Source organism: Falco cherrug, chromosome 12 (genome assembly GCF_023634085.1).
Source record: "Falco cherrug isolate bFalChe1 chromosome 12, bFalChe1.pri, whole genome shotgun sequence".
Lineage (NCBI taxonomy): Eukaryota > Metazoa > Chordata > Aves > Falconiformes > Falconidae > Falco > Falco cherrug.
The window spans coordinates 17,760,832-17,788,322 of NC_073708.1; the positions used below are offsets into that span (position 1 = coordinate 17,760,832).

General features: G+C 37.5%; 1 protein-coding gene across 4 annotated transcripts; it reads left to right on the forward strand.

The window, feature by feature from the left end:
* The first annotated feature begins 70 nt into the window (after positions 1 to 70).
* On the forward strand, positions 71 to 27,229 carry KYAT3 (kynurenine aminotransferase 3). Of its 4 annotated transcripts, none has more exons than XM_055724720.1 (14): positions 71 to 129; positions 4,532 to 4,660; positions 7,845 to 7,903; positions 9,168 to 9,312; positions 13,418 to 13,567; positions 14,782 to 14,868; positions 16,260 to 16,382; positions 16,473 to 16,593; positions 20,501 to 20,577; positions 21,487 to 21,576; positions 22,198 to 22,384; positions 23,381 to 23,454; positions 23,897 to 23,983; positions 25,308 to 27,229. In XM_055724720.1, exons 2-14 carry the CDS (start codon positions 4,562 to 4,564, stop codon positions 25,368 to 25,370), a joined length of 1,362 nt encoding a protein of 453 aa, XP_055580695.1. In that variant the 5' UTR covers positions 71 to 129; positions 4,532 to 4,561; the 3' UTR covers positions 25,371 to 27,229. The 4 variants fall into 4 exon arrangements, with proteins under 4 accessions (XP_055580695.1, XP_055580697.1, XP_055580696.1 ...); XM_055724722.1 differs by having other exon boundaries at positions 4,560 to 4,660; XM_055724721.1 differs by having other exon boundaries at positions 74 to 129; positions 4,542 to 4,660.
* Positions 27,230 to 27,491: the final 262 nt, after the last annotated feature.

The window sequence follows — 27,491 nt, forward strand, 5'->3', positions numbered from 1 at the left end:
TCAGGGCTTTCCCGCCCCTCTCCCTCAGGCGCCACGAGGGAGCGCCCCGCCCCTCAGCTCCGCCCCGGCGGCTCCGCGCCGCCCTTCGCGGGCGGGAGCGCGGCGGCGGGTGGAGGCCGCGCCGGGGCGGTGAGTTGTGGCGGCGCGGGCCGGGGGCGGAGGCTCTGCCCTTGGGGCCTCTCCGCTGAGGGCCCGCGGGGGAAGCGGCCAGCGGCGTGCAGGACCTTGCGGGCCCCCAGCCTGCGCCGGGATGGCGACCGCGGTCGTTGGCCGGCAGAGCGGCCGGGAGCCGGTGCCCGCGGCCCGGTGCCTGAGGAGCGTGCTACAGCGTGTCGGGGCGTCCTGTGGCTGGCGGGGGGTTCGCTGGTCCCGGCAGCTTCTGGACTTGCAGCCTGTGTGCTGGGAACAGCGCTTCGGGCTGGGGGGTGCGAGGGTGGGGGGCGGCAGCGAGAGCTGAGTACGGTACTGAGGGGCTAAACGGCAAAGCTGCTACATGAAGGGAAAAAAGTAAGATTCCCACCCCCCTGCAGTGTAAAATTTACTTTTCCACACTCAGCTTTCTCTGTTCCATTTAGATTATGGAAGAAGAAATTATAAAATGTTGACTCCTGCGACAAATCCTTCACATAAAGCAGTGTTTGAGTTCAGTGCCTGTAATAAGAATAACCAGGTTGCTCGAGTCCAGCAGTTTTAGCAACAGGTCTCTTGGCTTGACACATCAATTATTACTTTTAGATAGTTGGGAAAAAAAGTTTTGAAGAGGCCTTGGTGAGCACCCTTTCTTCAAAGCTTTCATCATATAGCTGCATGAAAAAAACAGTCAAAGGCTTCACAAAGTTTGGCTGAGATGTGACATTTCCCAGGTTTGCGTATCCAACAAATATTAAACACAACACAAATATAACAGGGATTATATTTACATTACTGTGGTGGCTGATGGACTTGTAGTGTTTCCAGTAATGTTTGCTGCTGAGACTGCACAGTAAAATGAGACCACTTGTTACATGGAAAAAATGCAGCAGCTTAAGGGATCTGACTGTGAGTCTTTCAGGTTCAAAGGCATTGTTTGTATGGAGGTGGTATAACTAAAGCTCAGAAATGAAGGAACACCAGCAACTGGCCTTCAGTTTTAAAGGGAAAAATTCAATTAATTACCAACATGTAACTTTTCATTAAATGCCCTTGTGGTACAGCAGCATCCGATGTCATGGTACTGTATGACCAGGAGGCTGGGCAGCTGTGAAGGGAGCAGAAGAGCCTGCAACTCACAGGTTATATCTGTGCTGGAGTGGTTATAGAGCACACCATGAGCTGAATGATTGTTAATATGCAGATGTATTCAGAGAGTTCCCATGACAAAGTCTAACTATATCTTCCAGTCTAGTTTAAATCACCAAATCTGAGTTTAAACCAGATAGCAACCAGAACATGCCTTCCTCCCAGCCCCACTAAAAAACATTTCTTGTGTTGACCTTTCTGGTAGTCTTCCTTGCTTTTCACTCCCCTAAAAAAATAGGAAGCTGCAGGAGTTATTTGTTATCCTTTCTTCCCTAATATGTTAATTTTCCTGTTTTCTCTGTAAGTATGCAAGCCTGAATTCCAGGAGGACTGACAGGAGTTAAAGCATGATTGCTTCAGAGCACTGAACGTTAGAATGGGATGAAAAGTATTCGTGTTCATTTCTGAGTTTAACAGACATGACTCTTGGCCAAAAAGCCAGTGCCTGGCTCCAAAATTGAAAAAAAGAGACATTAGTAAGACTACCTTTTCATTCCCCCACAAAGAACAGTGCATTTTCTGTCTCAGAAGAACCTTACAAATTTTTAAGAGAGTTGAAACAGGGTTTGCAGTACCTCTGTAGCTGCCTAGCACTGTGTAACTTTCCTGAGCTGGAAGAAACTTTCCGTCTTGGTGAGGAAAACTTACCTTAGGACATTATAAAGCATCTCACTGATGTCTTATACATACTTGGTCATTGCCAAAACACATACGGAGGTAATAATTAGGCATGCACTCATCCTAAAAGTAACAGTAAATAATTCTCTTGAGCCTGTGATATGTATTACCATGTGATATACAGTTACAGTGGGAATGTTTTTTTGGGGGGAAGGGGGAAAAAAAAAGGACTAGGTATTGCATTTTGTGAGATCAGTTTGGGAGAGTTTCAGGTTATATTAAGGAGGCCTTTGCTTGTACCTCCTAGACTAGTTTAAATGAAGGTGTTCAGTGTTGCAAAAGAGAGAAGAAGCATTTTTAGAAAGAAAAAAAAGTCATAAAAGTATTTTATACGAGGCTTTCTCATTTAATGGTCAGTAGTCTTGTCTCTTGAGTGCTCTGGAGTCTGAACAGGTGCTGTTTAGCATTTGCTGGAAAAGTGCCACAGATTGAAATGCAGTGGGAGAAATGTGGGACAAGGCATGCTAGTGCCTTGACTTTGTTTACTGAGGCTGTTCAGCAAAGTATTGTTTCCATTATGTTCCTCATGAAGTTTTCACAATTTTTACATTTCTGTGGTGTTAAACATGGATACCGTTTTTTACTTTAGGTATTTCAGGTACTTGGAGAGATTGACCATGCCACCACGATGCATGCTTCGCTGTCTACTCATGTATAGCAGATTGGTGTAGTGGTGTCTACTGCTCCTCATGCTATGTTGTGGTTTTGTATGATTGTCTTGGGTCAAATAATGGCTTGTCAAATACCAGACTGTCTTTCGGTGCTAGAATTATTTACAACTGCTAATAATCTTTCTTACAAAAGTTGCAAGTTAGTTTTGCATGTAAGTTTTGCAAGTTTTTTATTTAATTTTGCTGCTTCTCAATACAAAATGAAGCAGGCAAAGATATGCATGTTTGTCCCTCTGGGCTGACTACTGCAAGTGTTAAGTGTGCTGCCAGAGTATTCCTGTCTCTGGTCTGACCCTGGAAGAACAGCGCTATTGTCATAGTCACATTTTAAGGTAGTAACAGTATGTTACATAAGTAGTTTTTGTAAGCATACACAAGGAGAGAAATAGAGGCCTTCACAATCTTTTTGATTTCATGTAGTTATTATCAAAGATTATGTCAAATATGCTAAGTGCTGTTATTAAAAGTAACTTAAAATGTATTTACAGGTCTTTTTAAACAGAGGTGTTTCTTTTGTGTCTTTCAGAGTACTTGCTGACTAGTATCAAAGACTTAATTGCTGTTTACTTTCCCTAGTGCTCAGGCCAGCAGAGTTAAGGAAATTGCCAGGGTTTCTTTTTGTAAAGGAAGCATCAATGCATTGTATACTTGGAGATTGCTAAATGCAATGGGATTACAGGGGTATTAATCGAGGGGTCTAATCGAGTTAGCTACAACTCAGTACTGTGTGAGAAAAAAACTGATTTCAGAATCGAGACTTGAGTTTGTAGCACTGGAATAAGAGAAAGTTTAAAACTTAACTCATTCAATAAGGCATCCTTAAAAGGGAGTATTGGTTCACCTTTTCTATTAGTTTACATTGAAAGTGTAAAAAAAGACTTTCTTGTTGGACTAAATCCATTCTTCTTAATGAAAAAATCATACTTTGATACGGAATTACCTTCTCTACTTGTATCTGCAAGGCTTGCGTGGTAGTGTTTTAACAGGCAATGGCATTCCTTTGTTTCTAATACAAATATATTTTGTTTGTTTGTTTGTTTTTCTTTTGCTCATTCATGTAGCAAAGTCTGGAGGGAAGCAGGGATTATCTGTTCTTTAATGAGTAAACTATGGAAAACAAAGTGAGTAATTATATTGCTGTGGCTACTGTGTTTCTGACATTGGTCTATGGGTTACATGTTTTTCTCTTACACATTCCAGTCATTTTGATAATGTCATCCAATATGTATGTTTAAAAATACACTCTGGAAGTGGTTGCCTGAAGTACCAGCTCTTACTTCTTTTTTATAGTTATTGATTACCAGGGCACATTTTCTGTAGTCAGTGAATGATCTGTTACTCCACACAGAGCGTCCTTTCTAGCTGTCTGGTTTTTGCTGTGGAAGGTATTTGCTCTTTGTCAAGTCACTGTGGCAAAACTTAGTGTAGTTATATAAAGTGTGTAGGCCTGCCTCTCCAGTGTGACTGGTGATCTAATTATCTGTTTCACAATACCTGATTTGAAACACTGGAAAATGGAGACCAGTTTTAAAGCTGTGTGTCTTTTTAAAATTGGACTCTTTTTCAATTCTGTCTAAATGGCAATTGTAATAGTAATTTTTTTTACACAAACACATTTTCACAACAATTCTAACAGAGGCTTTGAAACTTGAATTCCATTTAGTCTTAATTGTCATTAAAGGAAAAGAAGATTGGTGCTGTCAAATAGAGGGAACTTTCCTTCTAGATGACATTCAGAAACATTTTGCAGCCCTGTCAGTTAAAAGTTTTCATCCTCTATGCTTACAAATGTGATAAGGTAATAATACTTATTTCAATGAAAAAAAACAAACACTGAAGGGAAGGGATCCTATCTTTTAAAATTGCTTAGTGATGTGTAGAAACTCATTCCTAGGATCTGTAAGTTTTTTTCAGGTCACATTTATTATGCAGGCATGCTTTTTGCTTCACGAAGCTTCTGTTGCCTTGGCATTAGAACATACCAACTACGAACAGATTTGCTTTCCAGATCCATCAGACTTGCAGCCTCTGCAGTAAGTATTCCTTCAGCTTCGTAAGTAAAACTGTTTTGTGCAATATTTTAGAGACACACTAATTTTGCGGTGTTGCCAAAATATATGCATTATCTGTGTTTTCTTTATTTCTTGCTACCTCGTTCCAAACATTTAACATGAAGAACAAAATAAGATGTTTGAATCAGTGAAATATTTAACCACACTAGCAAAACAGAATTTGGTGATTATTGCTTTGTGTATCCTTTTCAGTCTTTAAAATCACATCTAGCACATTATCAGGCCAGAAGGATTGCCTAGTTGGTAGGGCGCTAGAGCTTGAGATACAGGAGACAATCCCATGATCCCAGCTTTATCACAGACTTTTGGTGAGACAATTAATTTATATGTATCTCAGTTTTTGTTTAACGAAATGAGAGTAGCAGTGCTTTTTGATGCTGCAATAATAAGGGCTATATAAGTACCTCAAACATAATTTTATACAGAATCTTCTCCATTTTCCCAACTTATAAGGAGTGTGTAACTTCATTTTAAGTCTTCCAGTTTTGTTGAGAGAAAACAGGGCTTTACAACATGGTAGGTGGTTGGAAGTCACACTCTACATTGCATATAGAACACTGGAATGTAAATTGTGTTCCCAGGTCAGAACAGGAGTTCAGGTAGTCAGCAAATTGGTTCAACCGTGGCACATGTCAGATCCTTCAAAACAGGTGTTCAAACCATTATACTGGACAGTTGTAGCATATTTTGCCCATATGAGAAGTTTATTTTAGCGTGCAAGCCACTTTGAAGGTCAGCTTTTGCCTGAATAAGTTCTTTATATGTTGTAAGTATTTGTATGGAGTTTGGATATTCTCACTAAACGTGTTGAAATCTAATCCTGGTGGGTTTTTTTTAAATTTTCTTAAGATCTTGGCTTCTGTTGTAGCTTTTGACATTGAATTCCACAATTTAATTATGCACCGTGTAAAAGTATTTGCTTCTATTATTATTAAACATACCGCAGTTCAGTTTAATCACAAGTTTCTTTGTATTGGGAAGAAAGATAAATATGAACAGCACCTGATTTTCTGTCAGGTGCTTTCCATGGTAGAAGGTGTTAGGGAAAGCAGGAGGTCAGAGTGAGGGCTTGAGGAGGACATACCTCTCCTGCTTAACACATCTTAAACTCATGGAAATACTAGCCCTGCACCTAAAAATGGCTTGAAGATTATCAAGTGATGACATAACTAGGCTAAAAAAAAAAGTCATAAGAATTCTCATGACCTTCTGGAAGAAAGAATGCTACTTGAGGTATCATTTAAAATGTCAGTTAATTGGTTACCTTTCTCAAAGTGATAAGGTGGATCTGAACCCCGCTGTAAGCTGAAATCTGTGAAAACCTGAAAACTAATGTAGGGCCAGCTATTCTGTTTTAAAACAATTTCAAGGCACAAGAAAAAACAAATAAATAGGAAGACTTGAATCATTAAATATTTAAAGTTAAAATAGTATAAGAGCTGTAAGGTGAAGGCTTACTTGTTAATACATTTTTAGCTAGGAAAGGTTACTTAATGCAGTTAAGATTTACGTTATAGTTAGTAATAAAAGTCCTGCAGTTGATAAGTCTTTAGCTTTTAGCAAATTGAAACATTTCAAGAAGAGCTGGTCAATGGAACAAATTTACCCATGGCAGCACACAGAATTCTCATTATTAACTGGAAAGATTCCAGGTAAGACTTCTTATTCCTTGCAGTACAAGAAGTTGTCTAGCATGCGAAAGGATGTGTGTGTGTGTGTCTCAGTCTGAATAGTACCTGTGTTACTTGTATTTATATAGTACAGCCAAACATTGATCATATTTACCAAGACATACATTGTAAAATTGGATTCATCCCCTAAACCACATGTGTGTTTTTAAAAAGATGCAGTACAGATTAGCTGGTCAGAACTCCCCTCTTAACTCCCCCTTGTTCTGTGTCAAGAAGTACAACTTGACCTGTCTAGTTATCTTAATGGTTTTCTTTCTAGGACAAATAAAAGGTGTCCTGTGCTTGATTCCTCTGTTGTTTGTGCCTCATAGATGAGGTCAAAATCGGATCTGTAGAGAAGACATATGAGCAGAGAAGCATCTGTTTAAATATATAGCTTCTCATTCTTCAAATTATTATGTATATGGTAGCTTCATTACTGTAAACAGGTTGAGTGCAAACGTGTGCCTGCATAATATTTCTACTATGAGTAATTCCCATTGATTCATAGTTGAAACTTGGAGTGTAATGGAAATGCTGAGATTTTCTTCTCAGAGTATGGTAGCTAGAATATGGGGTTTTAGTATTTCAGACAATAATAGCTAGCAGTGGTAAAAGTTACTAAAATTAGTAGTTTAACTCAAAGAAACAGGAGTATCTGGAGTACTGAGGTACTATGCAATGCCTATGCAATTTTTTTCCCAGTATCAACCTGGTTTACAAAGGTAGAAATAGGCTTGCCCTTTTTTTTGTTTGCACATAGAAATAAATCTTTTTTTTCCCTAACTTTCTTTTCTCTTTTTAGCTTAAAAATACCACAGCTATCAATAGGGTTTTATCTGCCTTTAGAGAGAGTACTCATTGAAAGTCTATTCTAAAGCCATTTTCCAAGACTTTTGGTTTGAATTGAATTGAAGGTCTGAATATACTGCAAAAATATGTTCTAATGTGGTTTTGCCGTGCTGTAAGTAAACATTTATTTAGAAGTTTTAGAAGTCTGAATGAAAATAAGAAGTGTCTGCTATTTTCGTCTTACCTATCAATTTAACAAATAAAATTACATTGAAAATGCACACTTTCCGAACTGGATTGAGCAGGAATTGGGCTAGAAATAATACATTGTTAGTCTTGCATAGAAAAGAAAAAGAACGTATGTGCCCTATTTTTTTAAGTCATTTTCTAAAGCTGTTGTGCTAAATTTTGCCCCTGCTCCATCCTTGCTGAAAGTTCAATGGCTTTAGATAGTGATAAAAGAGAATTTACCATGTTTTTATGTATTTTCTTGTTAGTCTGAATTCAAGCTATTAGAAGCTTTAATTGAAAGAACATGTCTATAATTTTGTATAACTACTGAACTCAGCTGGCAATGGTTTATCTGAGAAGGCATGAAGGAGGGTTTGTCATGCAGAATCCAACAATATAATACTTTGTCTTTATTAACAAAACCCTTCTGTCTCTGTATTTTGATCTTGCAGACAATGGCCTTCAGACCCAAAAACGCAAGACGAATTGAAGGCCTTGATAGCAATGTGTGGTAAGTAAAAGCAAAATATCTGTATTTTCAGAAAATGTTTTTGTGTGCTATATTTTCTTTACAAATGTATAATTATTGTCAATAAGAAGATACACAGCACTTGCTATCACTACTGAAATATATTTGGCACCTGCTTAGCAGCAGTGAACCAAAATCTATTAAAGGTACGAAGGAATTCTTATTCTTGAGCTTTAAATATTAGGCTTGGGCTTCTCTTCATCTAGTAAACCACATAAGACAAATTTAACTCTTGGGCATGGTAGTATAGCTGACTTTCAAATTTAAATGTTAATTTTGTTGAATAACATATTTCAATTACACTTGATTTATGTTTACAAAATGAGTAAGATTTCTTTTTAAAGCCATTATACTTGTCTTTATAATTTAGCTCATTATTTTTAATACACTTTTTTTCTAGCTGTTAAATTGGTCTTAAAACAACATTGGCATCAGTGGTAAATATGGGATTGTGTTAGTTGGTCAGAACACTATTTTGGGCTTACATTAATTGTATGTATATATGTGTGTGTATATATATATACACACACCAGGTGTTTCGGTTGTCCAGCCTCAAATTCATTTTCAGTAATTTGTATTCATTTTTGACAGAACTGTGATGTTATGTGGGGTTTTTTTTGTTTTGCTTGGTGGGTTTTTGGTTTGGTTTGGTTTTTTTTAAATCTTGTTAACATTTGGTTAGGGAGGAAAGGGTAAAATGCAAAGCTTACCTGTGAAGGGAGGGAAAAAATGTTCAGGAATCCTAATGTTTGTATCTGGCAGGCTATTAGAAATAGTTAATGAACAGCCTGAAACTGTTGCCTAAAATTACCAAAAAATATTTATAGCACTCTGAGGTGACTGGATAGTTTAAATGACACCTTCACTTGACAGTGTCTAGCCTTTAAATCATTTAACGTGCCTGTTCCAATTAGGTCTGCTTCATTTTGCAGAGAGTAGTGTTCTATTTCTGCCCATATCCAGAGTTACTGTGTGTTTGTGCATGTACACATCTGAGCACAGTTCTGCTGGCAGAGAAGTTATTCTGTGGATGCAGAAGGTCAACCTTTTCTTGGGTTCCCTCTGGCTCCTGTGGTTACTTACCATTGTGCCAGCCCCTGCCTCTCCATGTGAGCACTCTACTTAAACATGTTTCCACTGCTGTGAATTTGGCAAAGTGAAATACTTTTTTTTGCCTTTTAATGCTAATGAAGGAAAAGATAATTTTTTTCTGGTATGTTTACTTTAAGATATTTTTTCCATTTAGGGTTGAATTTACAAAGGTGGCTGCAGATCCCTCAATTGTTAATCTTGGTCAAGGCCTTCCTGATATATCCCCTCCCACCTATGTTAAAGAAGAGCTGGCAAAGGCAGCAGCAGTTGACAGGCTGAATCAGTACACACGAGGCTTTGTAAGTAGTACTATGGAACCTGAGAACCCAAGTTCAGTGGAAAACATGCCACAGGGGAAAAAACTGACTTTGGTGAAACTGGTTTTATCTGTAGGTCATACTGTTATGTCCCAAATTACGTTGATCTAGTAGCCTTATCTGTTACTAATGAACATCCTCTGTGTAGGCTTCTTCAAGGCAGAATCCTTCAGCAAGAGCAAAATGGTAGAGCACATCTGGGATAGATTGTCTTGGAAGAGTCTGTTCACAGTTTAAAGAATGTAAATTACACATTTACCTCTGATTTCGGTTGGTGTAAACATGGATTAGATAGGGTAATGGTAGAACGAGAAAGAAATACGTGATTCACTCGTAACTTTTAGTAGATTTCAGTGGAGATTTGGAAGTGATGAAAACAGTAAGTTTTTGCCTCTGGAAGGTAGTCACTACCCATTCTGTAAGTTGGCTTGTAGAGTGTGTGTCTTGGGCTGGGTGTGAGTGTGTGGCATTTATCATTGTCCAAGGCAGGATATTCAAGTGGACCATTACTGTTTTAGTATGACCACTTCCTTGTTTGTTTTGTCCGTCTTTTATTTTGTGGCAAAGATAAACCATTTTGCCCAATTGAGAATCATGTGTTAGGATTGCTACAAGACCTGAAGGAGTCTGGTATTTTTCTATATGATCCTGTTATATAACAATGATAGAAAAACATTTTATACACTGGTAGGCCAGTGATTTTATTGGTAGTTGTGGCATTGTTGTATATATATATTCCAACACAACTTTTTGCCTATTCTCTGTGAATCTGCATGCATTAGAACTGACGGGGAGCAGCAGTGGCCAGCATTTCCCTGAAGGACAAGCTGCCTCAGTGAGCAGGGTGGAGGCCTCGCCAGCCAGGGCCCAGTCCCACAGTACCTGAGCAAGGCAGGCCCAGAGATGGTGGCTGAGCTCTGCCCACATCGCCAGGCCAGCTTGTGGTGATGCCATGGGCCTGAGGTCAAGTCAGGACGTCAGTCCATGGGTCGGGCCCTGCAATGCTAACCATGGTTAGACATAACCCAGTGATCACTGGGCAGGTCCAGGGTGACACAGCGGGTCTAAGGTCAAACCACAAAATCAATCTACAAGTAGGAGACAGGTTCAACAGAGTCTATGGCCAGATACAAACATGGCTATAACTGAATTGCAGACCAACAACCCCACTGTATAGCACTTAAATGGAGCGACTGGATCAGGGGTCCCCAGATAAGGTTGGTCAGGGCCATTAAGGCCTATTAGGGCACTCGGGGCCCTGGCAAGAACAGAAACAAAAAGAAAATATTCCCTCCCCGCCCCCCCCCCCCAGTGGCTGTAGTCTCATTCCATCCCTCTTTGTGTCACTGAAATGAGGAATAAGAAAACTCCTCAACGCCAATGTAGCATTAAGAAGCAGGTATTCCTTTATTGCAATGCTGGATGCACGGGGGATTGCTCCACCTAACATGTGTACTGTATGTTATATTTAGGCAAGATTATATAGACCATACACATGTTTATACATTACATTTCTCAGAAAAAAGCATACATACTCATTCAGTTTCCAAGACTAGGTAGTACTATGTTAATTAAGCATCGTGCATGCTTCTTACATGTTTTTTAGAGTTTTCATGGGTGGGTCTCAAAAATAGTCGATCCTATAGTTACGGCTGACAAAACTGAACGTCAGTTTGCTTTCCTAATGTGGACTATCCAGATTTGTTCCATTAGTTTCCTATACAACAGTTTCCTCAGTGACCATAAGTTTTAGATGACTCCTTTCCTCTTGGTGTGAAATCAGCAATTCGGTGTTACAGGACTAAGGTTGGTTAGTAATTTTCCATAGTGACTATACTGAAACAAACAACAATACATGGTAACATTTGGTTCATTTTGTTTCATCACCTTTAGCTATGTGCAAAGAGTCTGGAAGTACAAGATGTGTATATGTGTGTGTGTATATATATATATATAAACTTGAAAGTATAAAGCAATTATTTTATGTTGGGGACACACACAATATGGCTGGGATTTAGTGAACTTTTGGGCTAAGCATTAGTATGTTCATCACCCATGAAAAGTACCTGAAAAGTTTTTGCTTACCAGGCAGACAAGGTTTTCGAGGAGCCTTGGAACAGAGGGAAAGGTTACAGAAAGAATGGGCTACAGTCTTACCTTCTGACAGTTATTCACAGACTGATTCTTCAAAGCAATTTGCAAATCAAGCATAAATATAATTTTCTCAATGCATGCAATTATTCAGTATTCTGGCACTTTGTTCTTTATTTTCAAATAGTTTTATAATTCCCACAATAATTATTAATGCTTGCTGCTATATTATACTGTAGACAGTAATTAAAGAGGATTTTTTAGCAATATTCCCATCCTCAGCCTTTGCACTTCTTCTACAAACATCTGCACTTCTAAGGTTTTGAGCACAAGTATTTCTAGTAGCAAATATGGGAGCGATTGTAGTTGACTGGCTCAGTATTAGATCAGACATACACATGTATGTGTTTAATAGAAGGTCAGTCTGTTATTTAACTTAAAATTTATACAAACTATGTATATATAATGAAAAACAAGAAAGAAGTTGAAAAACAGGATGTTACAAATAGTTAACAAGACATGGCCTTGAGAGAAGGAATAGACACCATAAATGTCAAGCTGGGGCATAACAATATAAGCTCAAGGAGAACCAAATGGTTAATGTGACCAAACAGAAATTACTACAACTGTGTGAACTACCCTAATTAGCACACTAAAGGATCTGCCCTCGAGCAAAGGAAGCCCAAAGCCCTCTCCCACCGAACCATGGTGTAAAAAGGGTAGTGTACCTTTAAATGGAGACAAGGCTCATAAGAACCAATGAGAATTAAGTGTGACTAAACATAATTGTAAACAATTGCTCAAAGTGTATAAAATGTTAGAGGTGTGCGAGCTCTGTGGATTTACCACCTAGCACCCATCTCTGCGCAGACGTGCAATAAATGACATCTCGGCTCTGTGTGTGAGATTGGCTCTTAGCACACCGGGTAATGAACTCCGTGGGTGAGACAACAGGATGCGTATGAATGATGCACATCCCTCTGATAATAGAGGCATTGTCTCAGCCCTCTGCAGCGCTTGGATCTCTCATTGACTGTAGGGCTATGGCCTGTAGAGTGGCCTAACATGGCTTGGGCGGTGCAGCATTCCTGTGTAGCTGACACACTCATGGCAAGAAGTGTCTGTCAATTGAATCAGCACTGACTTGTAAGTCTTGTTTTATAGTAATGTTTTTGTTTACAGAAGGTTCATGATTTATGCCTTGTGTGTAGAGGTACAGTGTTCAGTATTTTAGAGAAGGATTTTTGATACATAGTTGCGTTTTCTCAAGGAGCTGTTTTCTATTCCTACCAAGTATCCAAAAAGAAAAAAGATTTTCACAGCAGGAAATCTGTAGTTTTCTTGTGTAAACAGAATCATGCCTTCTTATTTCCATACTGTATATGATCTTTGCATGTTTGTTTTCTTGTTCTTTGCACATTTTGAGAAAGGTATGTTAACCACCATGTCCCTGTAGGGGACACAAATGGTATTCTGAGATTTGGGGTATGACTATATGAATCATTATTCTGATTACAAGTGCTGTTTATCAGCAGTATATAAACAGAATAAAAAATTTGCCCTTGCACCAAATATTTTTTATTTGAAGATAAGGAAGGAAACAGAAGGAGCTTCAGCCAGAAATATGGGTGGGGAGAAAGAGACTCTGAAGGAGGTGTGGATGAATTGGTGTCAGAGAATTCCCATCTTTCCTCCTGTCTCTTGTCCTGGCTGTCCTATAGGTTACCCGGAGCTAACCTGAGATGTAATGATAAGACAGAAATTAAAAAGCATCAGATATATAAAAAGAATTTCCTAGTAAATATGAATAAATTGAAACCACTTTTCTCCTGTAATGTGCAAAAACTTTAAACCATGCTACCATGTTAACAGCTGTTAACACTCATTATGTATTTTTCTGTTTCAAAATGTATTATTGTGTGGAGAAGACCCCAAACATAGGCTTTGTATGTTGTCAGGAAGACACCAATCAGTTGCATTTGTTTGCTTTGAACAGGGACATCCGTCGCTGGTGAAAGCCTTGTCTCAAGTGTACGAGAGAGTTTGTGGAAGAAAGATTGATCCTCTCACGGATATCCTGGTGACCGTGGGAGCTTATGGATCTCTGTTTAGTACAATACAGGCATTAATTGAAGAGGGAGATGAAGTAGGTTTTTATTTTAAATATTCACGTGTACTCACTGAAGTGAGAACTTGCCTGTTTTTTATTCATCCACTTTTAAATATAAGTTTACGTTGGGACTTCTTTCTGATCTCTGTTAATTTGATTTGTTACAGTTGCACATCTGACATTTTCAGAAGCTGTGTTCAGCAGCCTATCCTTTGGATGTCTTCTTAGCATTCAGCCACTTACAAACTCCTTTCTTTCATACTTGTGGTACCTGTAGCAGTTGTTTATCACTATTACTGTTAGGTGACACAATGCGCACTGATTTCTTATTTGAGAAAACTTGTGGGCTGTGTCTGCAACAGGAGACTAAGAGTGGCACAAAGTATTATTGGTGTTTGAATAACAATTGTATATCAAGTTCTGTTTCAGACTATCGCATGGTAGTGGCATAGGTAGCAGAAAAGTCATTTAAAGGAAAGGCTTGTTAGTTTACTGTACTAGCTGTGGTCATTTATCCCTTCACTACTGATGTATCCCTTCTTCACAAAGATATTAAGTTTTAGGAGGATGTTTGTACCTGTAATGGACAAGAACTTTTTGTGTTGTCATGCATTTCGCTTTCAGTGTTTTGTTGGTTTCACTTGTATAATGTATTCTCATCTTTCTTTCTTTTTTGTTGCTCAAACAGTCACTTCTCTCTTTTTGTAATGTTTTTCTGCTATGAGCTTTTGGGATTTTTTTGTTGTTTTGCTATTATGCAATTTTCCTTTAATTTGTTCTCTTTTTTTTTTTTTTTTTTTTTTTTCTTAAAATTTTCTTCTGATAAAGTTTGAGGACTTAAGCCATTCTTCTGACATTTCGAGATACTTGGAAATCCTCGAATTTCATGGACAGAATTAGAGCACTCATGCTGTGGTTCAACAGTTTGCTGTTGCAGTCTCCCATCTCTGCCTTGCACCTTTGAATCTGTGTGCAGGACCCGAACATTCCTAATAGTGTTGTCTTAATTGTTGTAATGTGTAACTGTAGAAGAACAGCCTGTGTGTGTTGTAAAAAATGAGTAGTGCTTATCATACTTAGACTGAGGACATTGGTATATGATGCTCTAAAAGGAGGAATATTCTGCAATGTTAGATCAGGATGGAGTGCCAGAAACATGATCAAGTAATACCATCAAAATAAATCTGGAAATATGATGGTATCATGCATGGTAAATCCTCTGTTTCTGATACTGATTATTGTAATTTCAGGTAATAATAATAGAGCCATTTTATGACTGTTATGAACCCATGGTAAGGATGGCGGGTGCAAAGCCTGTTTTTATCCCACTGAGATATGTGAGTAGCTTTTTAAAAATTATTTATCATATAAAGTTTCTCATCTATCTTCAATAAAGTTTGATGAACACCTTCTAGGTGATGCTTTTCTGTATAGTTTTTCATAATATCCAATTATATAAAAATGAGATAGATTGCTATAGTGTAGTCTGAGACAACAATAATCCAAAGAAGATAGAATATTTTATTAGTGTTGGAGAAGGTGGGACAATGTTTCTCATTTACTTTAATTTCTGCATTCTAAAAGCTGATCAAAATTCCTTTTTTGGATGTCGTCAGAGAATGTTTTCAGTGTAGATAAGGGAAGGAGGATTACATTATCAGTGCAATTTCCGTATCTGCTGGTTTTCAAAAGATTTGGATTCTGATTCCTTCAGCAATTCCTACAATGACAGAATACAATTTCTTTTCCAAAACCTGTTTACTAATGAGCGATCATGCAGTAGACATATTTCCTATACATATGAGAATTACCATTTCCTTTATTGGTGAAAAGGAATAATTTTGCTATGGGTTAATTTTCAGATTGGTACTGCTGGCATTATGCTGGCAGCTTACAAGGATTGTTCTGGATGCAAAGTATTGATCCTGTTACTATTGCCTTGAGTGATTTGCAGCCTTGTATGGGGAGGGGTGAGGGGCTCTTTAGGCAGGATTGTTGCATGAACACCATAAAATCAGAACAATGCAGAGTGACAGAACCTCCAAAACTGCAGTGGAGGTGAGACTGTTCCTCTGATGCCTTCTTTCTAGGGATGTTTTGAGTGATGGGGTTCCTCCAAGTATTTTCAGATTCACACCCTTGTTTTTGGTCTGGACCTCTCCCAGTAATGTGCAGGTGTCAGAAAGTTAGTGTGGCCATGCTCTTTGCTCTCTGTAGCAGCTGGCCCAAACTTCTGTTGTCCTTGTGTAATACCGCAGCAATTCCAGAGCCTCAGTGGTGCAGATTTTTAACTGTTTGGTCATTTTCAGGTGGACAAGGAGGAGGAAAAGACCTTGAGTCTCTCCAGTAGTGATCAATCTTTCCAGTCAAGTATGCACGTGTTGGTTCTAGTGTCTGCGAAGGCCATAAACTCTCCTGTCATGTGACTGGGCTTCCTGCATTACCACTTACAATCAGCATGTGTGCAACCAGATCCTGGAAACCAGTTCCTGGGGGTGCTTTGAGGCAGACAGGGGCCAGGACAGGACAGCCACTAGTGTAATATTTTACTTTGCTTCTAGCCTGCCTCCTTGTTCCTAGAAGTGCCTTCTCCCAGGAAAGCAGGACAGATTGGATAGGTTGAGAAGTATGGTTGTGAAAGTGTCTGAGGGTGATAAGTTGTGTATCTCTGTTTAGGCTGTAACATGTTATATTCAAGTAATGCATAGATTTATTGGTTTTTTTATAGAAAAATGATGGAAACTCTGCATCTAGTGCTGATTGGGTCTTAGATCCTACTGAACTTGCAAATAAATTTAATTCCAAGACAAAAGCAATTATTCTGAATACTCCACACAACCCTCTGGGCAAGGTAAGAGTCCTGCTTTAACACTACTGTAATTTCAGAGTATGCCTTAAATACTATGATTAATGCATTGTCTCTTACTTTCTTGAATGCCAGGTGTTTACCAGAGAAGAGCTCCAAGTTATAGCTGATCTCTGTATTAAACATGATACTCTCTGCATCAGTGATGAGGTGTATGAATGGCTGGTCTATAAAGGAAATAAACACATTAAAATAGGTACTGATTTTTTGTGGCATCTTAGAAGTGATTGAGGAATGATGTTGTAAATGTACCTGTCGGAGATAATGGTTGCTAGAAGGAGCTCAAACTTCAAGCTTTGACTATTTTACAATGTTTAGACTCTACAGACAAGAGCTCCTCCCTTTTTTGAAAAATATTTTGAAGAATACTTTCCAAATAGAATTCCCAAAGCTCTTAAGTGACTTCGGAGCAGATATCCATAGAAACCAGTGGGACCGATTCTCACAAGTCAGTTACGATCATCTGAATATCCCGTCCTTATTCAGTTACTTATAACTGCTGTTCATGTATGTATATTGAACTGTGCTTTGCTGAAGAACTAATAAAAGAAACAGGGATTGAAACTTCCTTCTCCAAACATTGCAGAGATAATAATTGAGGGAAATGCACAATAGGGAACATAATTATTTTTGCTCCACTACTTACAAAAAGAAATAAAGAAAAAGTATAACGGTTAGTGTGGAGATGGTGTGTGAACACTGTTGCTCCAAAGTGCAGGGTGTTAAATAATAAAAATTCAATAAACATTGAATCCAATGAAGTAAGTCACTGCATGGGCAGTGTGAAAGCATGCTGAAGTCTTCAGGCAATTTTGTTACAGGAGTAAAACACCATTGCAAGAACAAACCAGAAAACCAAATATGATGTTATGACCCTGTCCCTCTTGTTTTACTTCTTGATGCAAGTTTCACTGAAGTTAGTGGAATTACTCCCAGTGCCTCAGAACAAGTGAACCTAGGGCAGGTTATTGAACTCCTTTCCCAATCCTATAATACTACAGCTAAGCATTTATGTAGAAATTTCTACTGTGGTGATCTCTGTTTGGATCTGCTGATGTATCTTAGCTGGCTAAACTCAAAAACTTCCTCCTTATATGTACAGATGTTTTGTTTCTAATGGTAGCATCTGGCATCAACTATCTGTTATGATGTACTTACTGACATAACAAAGGCACATTTCAGTTGTGCAACAGAGACAATTAGTTGAAATTAAACAACGAAACCAAGAGAGATTAATAAAACTTAGACATGAAAAAGCTTAGCTTTTTTCCTTGTGTTACCGCTGGTTGAATGCTGAATAACTTTACCTCTATGCTTCAATTCCATGTGCGTAGAGTAGTAATAAAAGAAACTTTCCATTAGTGGGGCCTACATCATTGTAAAAACTGAATCTTATAAATAGTAAAAAGGAAATTGTATCTAAATGACCTTGCAATGCTTATTACTCAGCCACACAGTCACTGATCATACGGCTGCAGTACATTGATTGTATTGGCCATGAATCTGTATAGGCTATGCGTCTGTTTTGAAAGTGGTCTAATTTCATGGCTCTTGTTAATGCCTTGGTAGTGATACCTTCTTCAAGAACTTCAGACACGGAAGAAGGGGAACATTTTGGGTACATTCAGGTGATAGTAATCTGAGTCAGTGCATCCTAACAAGTTACCACAGTAACTGATCACATGTGGCTTATCATGTCCCTTTTGCAAAGTAAAATGAGTTAAATTAAAGCTTTCTTCATGGGCTTAGCAGGTGGTTCATGTAAATAGCTGTTCTCGGAACCAAAATCTCTGTGGGTGGTGTGAGGTAATCCATTTCCCTTTGCAATGGCAGCAGGTCCAAACGTTTGTGTTGTCAGTTACACTTCACATTAGTGGACAGGTGGTGAATTCTTAAGACATAGTAACTCTATTGTTTGTTAGTATCAGTATTGTCATTTTAATGCTTCAAAACATTTCCAGTTGAACATAAGGTATTATGTACTTTAGCGTAAAATGTAAAAATATCATGCATTGATAATGCAAGTTAAAGCCTAGACATTGGTCAGCTAGGTTTAGGTACATATTCTCTAACAGATCCCATGATATTATCTTTAACTTTAAAATCACTATAAAACCTTCAGGGTAACACTGTAAACAATAATATTTCAATAAAAGAAACAAGATCTACTCTTTCTAACTGAAGTTTCTTAGATATTTTTTTTCTTGAAGTCTACAAAGATAATACAAGAAAAAATGAATGTGTTATTTCACTATTTAAAAACTTTTATTTCCATATTAACCTCTATGTATTCCATCAAATGCAGGGACACTTTTTTTTGTGAGAGATGCAAAATGGATATTGCATCAATTTACAGGGTCTGATGGTTGTTCTTTAATACAATATAACAGGGGGTGCTAGCCACAGATCATAAAAATAGTACAGTCTTTGTGCTGTCACTGAAGCAGCTTTCTGTAGTGTGGTCAGATCATTATCTGACTTCCATTAAACTGTGGACCTCCCCTAAGCAGTGATTAGGGTTGCAGTGGCAGATTTAGATATTGCATCTCATAAGTGAGGATTCTGAACAAGCCTTTCAACAAGCTGAGTGCCATCCCAGGTAAAAGGCTTATTATATGTCTTAGTTTGCACTTCATTCGTTTTTTAAATCGGAGTCAGACTTGGTTATGGTGTCATATAATGATGTTGCCATGTGACACGGAGGTATTCCCTCTCAATTTAAAACTTGCTGCTTGTAAAAGCAATGGAACTGCTTCTTCCCCTGTGCCCTTTACTGCTGCTGCTGTTTGGAATGCTGTTGCAGTCTGCCTCCAAGGTTGAGTTCCTATGACTGTATGGCAAAACAGTCTCACTGGAGGGCATTAGCTTTGGAATTCAGTTCTTTTTGCTGTCTGTGAGAGCTAGTTTGGTTGCCTTTAGGAAGTGATCTATACTCTTGACCTAGCTAGCTAGAAAACGCGTCTCTTCAAACTGGCTTTTTGTTTTCAAGGTCACAGAGTAGTTGAGTTTCTTTTCTGCTGGTTTCTTTTTCTTCTTGGCAAGTGTGCTCAAAAAATTATTACATGTTTTCAAATAACTGCAAAGATTTATACCATGTCTAATGCAGATAACTGTTGCAAAAACTTCCTTATGAAATTAAGTGGGTTTACTTGGAAAGTCTTTGTTCGTTGGTCTCCCTATAGAGGGGATTTAACAAGTGACAGATTCATTGGTAGTGGTTCTAGTGTTCCAGTGAGGTGGAGGTGGATGTTGTTCATCACTGCAATTGCAGTAGTGGTATGAGCTTGTCTAATTTTGTGTCTCAGACTTACATGTGTCGTGATTTATCTGTTTCTGTTGAAAATGAATTAAGTTAAAAGAGTCCAAATAGAGCTCCCCTGAAGCAGTGTACAGAAAAAAAAATTGCAAACTACAGGGAGACATTTGTTCTGTTATCTTCTTGGAAAAGAAACAGGATTTTGGTCTCCTACCAGATACAAATACAGAGACAGGCCTCCATGTGTCCCTTCATCCTTGCAGACATCCTTAGCTAGCTGCTATTGTCAGTCCCAGGCCTGTTCAAATTATATAATAAAGTATAATTTATTTGCTCACTCGGCTAGTTTTCTGATTGTTACAGTGTTTGGTTCTGGGTTAGAAGTCTCAGTAATTCTTTTCTTCTGATCTCTCAGCCAGCCAGCGACACTGAACTGGACAACTCTATTAAAATGGTTTGCAGTGCCTGACTTAATGTTGTATATGGTGCGATTATCAGGCATCAGAAATAATGCTGTCTTGAGATGAATGGCTAGCCACTTCTTACATCATACCTTTCTTCTGAATAATTATGCATTTTAGCTGAGGCTAACTAACATAGTTTTCACAAACTATACCTCTCATTTTCTGCCTCTTCTTTCTCCTTTCATTAATCCTTACCTTGTTTTCGGCTCACATATCCTTTCCCATTTGTTACAATTGCTATAATTTTAGAATATTCTCATTGCTTACTTAATATGCTGCAATGATGTATCAACATATAGCTCTGAACTAGGGGCAGTACAGTTTTTTAACTACATGGAATATGTGAGTGCATCTGTACCCAATTTATTTTATTTTATATACAGCTACATTGCCAGGTATGTGGGAAAGAACAATAACTATAGGAAGTGCTGGAAAAACATACAGTGTAACTGGCTGGAAGGTAAGAAGAATCACTATAAAAGAGCTCAGTTATATAAATAACAGAATGCATTTATTGTGCTAAAAAAGCCTCTGTTTGTATGACCTGTCTTTTGAAAGCTTCTGGCAAACCTCTGTGTCTCCAAAACATGAAGATAACATTCAGTTGGAGCAATTACAGCAAAACACCCATGTTTTAATTTTCTTCTTGTCTCTTGATTAATTAGCTCTTGGGAGAAAAAAATAAATATAAATAAACACAGTATGATTTTTTTAAAAAACATCAAGATTCTGGGAGAAAACATGGATATTAAACATAAAATATGAATTTTAACTTTTTCAGTTTTGTGGTGATATTTTCAGATTGTGATAATGGTATGTTTTGGAATGGCTTGTATTTCTGTAAAATATGTAATGATAATATTTTGCTTGACTCTAAAATACATGTCAGAAAGTAAACAAGAATTTTTAACCATTTGGCAACTAAATTCTTTCTTTTTTATCACCTGTGTTCAAACTGAACCATAACATCTATGATTCAGTAGTGAGCTTTTGCTTTATGCTCAAACCATCTTTGACACAGGAACTTATGAGATGGAAAGATTCTAAAACAATTAGGGATAACATTCTTAATAAATGCTTAGTTTGTTTTCTAACCCTTGTTATATGAAGAGTTAAAAGTTTCCTCAGTACCCTGTGAGAGATAGAGTTCATTTCACCCTGTTGTCTCAAATCTAGAAATTTTTAAATGAGATCATTCAACAAACTTTGTGTAAACTGGCTCTTTTCTTAATTCTTTGTCAAAACAAATTCAGTACCAATTCTTAAAATAGAAAAACTTGAGACATCAGCTAATTTTAATTCTTTGTTTGTTAATTTTTGGTAGCACCACTGCTGTTAAGTATAACATATGTATGCTTTCTTCCCTTAGCTTGGTTGGTCTATTGGCCCCCAGAACCTGATTAAGCATTTGCAAGTTGTTCACCAAAATACGCTGTATACTTGCCCCACTCCCTTACAGGTAGGTTCATATGGGGCAGAGGAGGTTATTTTGTGGTGGAGCAAAACTGTAGGCCTCACTGTAATAAAACAATAATCACAACAATGAAGTTTCAGTTGTCAGAATATATATTCTGGGGTGCAAGAAGAGGAGACAAATTTGATCAGCTCACTAGACATTTAAAAGTAAAATACAAAAATAATCTGTCTTGCAGATTCTTCTTTCACCTACGAACTGCTGCTTCTTACATAAAACATGACAATTGTAGTGGTTTCTTAGCAAATACGAACAACAGTTGTTGCAATAAGGTTTTACTGAGCATTATCTCTGTCTACTGCTTTCTAGTATTCCATGATACATTATTATCAATAATTTAAACTTAGCTTCAATTCAGATTGCAAACCCTTATGTGACTTCTGCATATGATTCGTGCCTAGCAAATGACTGGGTGCTTTGGGTGTTGCAGCAGCACAAAGTGACAAACAAATTACATGCTTGGACGTAGCTTGTGTAATTTGTATATGCTGATTTGCTTAATAAGGGCCAGAATCAAAGAAAAATCCATGTGATTTCAGTAGGAAGTATTTGAATGTAAGTTTACTGAGTGTCCATGAGTACTTTAAACATCGATTATGTTTCCAGGAGGCTTTGGCACAAGCGTTTTGGATAGACTATAAACGCATGGATGACCCAGACTGCTATTTTTACTCACTGTCTCGAGAGCTCGAAAGCAAGCGTGATAGGATGGCTCAGCTACTTCAAGAAGCTGGACTAAAGCCTGTCATTCCAGATGGAGGATACTTTATGATTGTCGACGTTTCTACATTAAGTTAGTATAAAGTTTTATTAAAAAGGGTGTGGAAAGCAAATAATATAGTTAATCTGAAAATGCAACTTTCATTTAAAACTATATTCTCTCATTTCATGTTTGCATAATGTTGTCAGAAGTGCTAACTAGGACTGAAATTTTCTGTTTGACCTTAGCCTGAGAGGTGGATTTTATAAGCTTCAGCAAAGCCTTTGTGATCCTAACTACTGTCCGTGTTTTGCAAAGCTTTGGCAAGGTTTTAAGGAGGATAAAGGAGGTGGATAAAAAATTCTGTTTTCAATAGGTCTCTGATTATGAAAATGTTTGAGAGCCAAGTACCTTCCTGTCATACTATTTGTACTTTGCCCTTTCTGGTTGGTTGGTTGGTTGGTTAGTTTGTTTTTCTTAATCTGAAGTCATACCCTGAAGGCTCTTTGAGGCACTCTGATTTATAAATACTGTAAAATATTACCAAAATTTACAAAACCTTTTGGAAGTTTTGGTAACTTTGGAGGAAAAATTGCCACACGGAAACATTTTCTAGTTCCACATTCTTCACTAACTTGTCCTATTGGCAATTGACATTCACACGGAAATGTTTACACACAGTGCTACCATGTGTCAGAAAGTTTTAGATACCCCAGCTGCACAGATTAAAAAGCTGTAGTTGCAGTGATTATTGCTATCCAGACAATAAATGCATTCTTCAGTACCCTCCACAGTCCTGATCCCTCAATAACCCAAACTTGAGGACTACTTAGAGTATGGCATAGCTTTCTTCCAAGCTACCTGTCTGAATTTGCTTTGAATGGAGAGCAAGTGCTCAGGTCAGAATGGAAAAGTTAAGTCTGTTGGCCTTTTTAATTGTTGTAGTGCAATTTTTAGTTATATTTAAAAAATAAAAGCATGCATCTTTATTCTTAAGTGCTAACTATAATCAAGTGCTGCTAATGAATGCCTTCCCAGTGAAGTCTAGGAAATCTTACAACATGTTTGTTTTAAATTTGATTTTTTTAGATGTGGGTCTCTCTGGGAAAGATGACAAACAACCTTATGATTATAAATTTGTCAAATGGATGATAACATCTAAGGTAAGTTGTCTTAGTCATACTCTAGATTTAGAAATGCTTTTCTATTGAAAGCAAGAGCAGTGCAACTGTACTTATTAAATAATGTAATAAATTCCATTCAAAATATCGCTTGGTGTTTATAGTAACTGCTGATAACGATGTGGCTAAAATATTGCTAAATATGCTGAGAATGTACCCTGTAGGTTTGTGTTATGTCCCAGCACTTATCTTTCAGCATGCTTAAATGCTAGTTGTACAAAAGTACATTTGAAATGTTGTGCCTAAGAAAAGTAATTTGAATTTATTTAAGCCTAGCTAGTGCATACGAAACCGAACCTTGTCTTTCCCTCACATGTTGGGAGGGGGAGTTCTTGAAAAGGAATAGTAAAATCATCATGCTTAAAATGTTTTTTTTTTATACATATATAAAATAAGCAAATAATATTTCTGTTTTATGTTTCAGAAGCTGTCAGCAATTCCTCTTTCAGCATTCTGTGGTCCTGAGACAAAAAGGCAGTTTGAAAAATATATACGGTTTTGCTTCATTAAGGTAAATTTGTGTCCTGGGAAGACTTAAGACTCCTAGAAATCAATGCAGTACAGAAATCTGCAAGAGGCTGACTTTTATGTTTTGCTTAGGATCTCCTGCGCTGGATGGTTTTAGGAACAGAAAGTTAGCATGGTGTAAAATTCAGTACAAAATAGCTTCAACTGCCTTTTTGCTGAGGGACTTTAAACCATAAATGTGGGTGACATGGCTAAGAAGGGTAACTGGCAGAAGATAACAGGGTGGGTAGGCCTTTTTTAGCTTCCTCTATTGATTTTTAGAAGCATTCTTGTCCAGTCGTGACAGTGAAAATGAACGTCACAGGTATGCTGTCAGTTAAGCTGAATTGTATAATCCAGAGCAGAGTGTGAGAGAGAAGTCACCTTCGGGTTTAGCTGAATTGTTTGAAGATGCATAGGGTTTCACAGAAGCTCCAAATTATAAAAGAAAACAGTAAGTTATCTTACATGTTTTTTTGTGAATTGGCTGACTTTTGCCATTTTGTGAGCACGTTCTTTTCACATGTTCTTCCTCCTGTTGAATCTATTCTTTAAAAGACTGAAAGACACTGGGGACAGATACATAAACTTTGATAAGCCCACAGCCCTAAGATGTTTCCCAATTGTTCTGTAACAGAGTCAGCATAATGGAACATGTGCAACTTCCCAACTGTTGTAGTATAAAGATGAGAGCCTTAGCTTGAACCAGTAATGAAGGGGAGTTTCTGCTTGTGTTACTTAGTTACTTTATAAGTATAAAGACTATGATATAAACTGAGCCAGTAACAACCAGGATGAAACTTGCTGGTTGTAAATGTGACTTGGCCGGGATGAACAGCACTAATCATGTCAAGTTAAAGACTACTTGTATGACTCACCAGGTTGTAGCGAAGCCACACAACTGGCCAGTGGAGAGATTACCCATATTTAGTGGGATTACGCTTAAGTAGTTCACAGCATAACTTGGTTGCATGGAGATTTAAAAATCCCAACTGTACACATGAAGATTAGGAAGCTATGTTAGCATGTCTCCGATATAGAGCCGCCAAGTACGTCACTGCATAAATGCTAGGCGTTTGTATAAGAAGTATTGTTTTCACTGAATTTGATTTTAAATTTACCTAATAAATATCTGCAAGGAATCAGCACTGAATTCTTTGTGTAGTCTAGATTTGTAGCTGTAACTGTTAATGAAAAACTGACTGACAGATATTTACAGGATGCAGGTGAAACTGCCAAATACTGATTTGGGATGATATAATCATGACTGCTACTCTCTTTTAAAGAACTCCACACTTGTAGTAATAGTGATATTCCTTGTTTTACAGAAAGACAGCACACTAGATGCAGCTGAAGTGATCCTGAAGAACTGGAATAAACAGACAGCCTGATTTTTTCTAATTAACTGTTCCATCCGGTATAATTAGCTAATAGTAAGGGGGTTTTATTGCAATTGTAAGAACAAATTACTTAATACAGTACAGAATTAATGTGACATTGTAAATAATTTTTTGCTGCCACCTGCTGAGGAGTTAAAACAATGAATTACTGAAATATGTGTGATGCAACTCAGATGTTTGTTTTCAATCTTTCCAAAATCATTTACTTTTTTCCTAAAAAAAATAAATAAGAAAATCCATGAGATTCACTACTTCTACCGAAAGACAAAAAAATTGTAGGACCTTGTAAAATAAATAGATGATATAGGTATTTTAAAACCTATAAGAAAAAAGTGGGAGCATTTTTTTTTGTATGAGAGAACGTAGGAACTAGGGATGACACTTAAACATAGTGATCTGTGAAATTCAATAGCCTGCAGTGGAGGAAAATTAAGATATGCCTCATATTAGTGACTTTCTACATAATACCTACCTACCCTGCCCATGCACACATTGCATCAGTATAAATAAAGTGATTGAGTTAAATCTATACAGTGTTTATAGTATAGGCAAGATTGAAAAGTGGTAAGTTGCATAATTACTATTTTATTTTTCCACGATATTAATGTGTGCTGTTCTGAAAGTATTCAGTCCTCAATAAAGTTACAGAAGTGGCATCTAGAATAGGAATTCTATTTACTCATGTCTGCCTACTTACTTATTTATTACATGGATGAATCTACAAAGCAAAATAGAAGACTTCTTTAGAGGTTCCTTCACAATCAGATGTACAGTGGCACAATCCTATCATCCTTTTTCTTACCATATTCAAAACATTGGTAACTTCACACCAAACTTATTTCAGACTCTTTAGATCTAGGGGGATCATAGAGGTGGACCTAATACTGTGCTGTGAAGTCAATTAACTTTGTTTAAGGGTCAGTTGATAAAGGACTGTTTCAAAAGAGATCAGTATGGAGGATTCCTTTCTATTTGCCGCCTTTTTCAGTTCTCTCTGCCATCTTTTCATCCACAGATGAGTTTCCCGCTAGCAGAAGCAAGCCAGGCAGGTAACCTTTTAAGGCTGTGTGTTTTGTTCTCCATGTTATTTCTATATTCTTCCCACAGGCCTTATGGTGGCAAGCCTGAATGAATTCAATAACTAGTTTTGCAAATATTTTACTAATACTATGATCACACAGCTGGAATCTTAACTGAATACCATCAGACTGACCATGACCAGGGCCTAAAAAAAAAGCATAGGAACTGGACTGTGAGAACAGATGCTATGCTTTTTTATTAGCATTTCTTGGTCTTGGGCTTTTTGGAGTCCAGTAGCTGGGACTTCGGTATTTTTTATAGCTGTCTTACACTGCCATTCCCCAAATCTCACCAAAAGATGTTTGGCTGGTATTTTTAAGGTGGTGTGTAGTCTTTGTGTAGAAAAATCAATTTAGTTATTCAAATTACTTAACTGAAATTTCAGCACGAATTTCATGTGGAAATTCCTACATTAAATTACAGGAGGAGCTATTCTTTATGATATTAGATGTCTGTGAAATCTACACTCTGTTTTACAAGGAGTTTAAAATCTGTTTATCTAAGTTGCACTGGGGAGCTGTGCTGTTGCAGGAACTAAGAGGGCAGTGCAACAGTCTTATAGAGCTGCATGGTGAATTGGGAAAAGAAAATGTAAAATAATCTGCTGCTTTAACTGAAAAGTAAATTTTTATAAAATTAAACAGATTTTTCTAGCATAAATACATGGTAAAACATAGGCTTATATGTAATGTTTTTATGATTATGTGAATCAATTTTCTAATTTCTTAAGCCTCTGAAATGATATGAAATAATAAAATACTTGAATTTTGGTTTCTTGTCCTTGAAACAGGTGCTTCTCAATGCAATTAAACCTTATGCAAGTAATGGTATTTTCATCATTGTTATATATAAAGAGCTTTAAGGATCATTGCATCATGCTTCTCTTGAAGATAACAGCTACAGAGCACAATTCTCATACTATTTTTTTAAACCGCTATTTCTACAGTCTAGTATTTCCCTAAGATAGCTGGGTTTTTAGCATGTAAGCATATACATAATTAGGTTATGTGACCTCATAACAGCAGTAAGGTA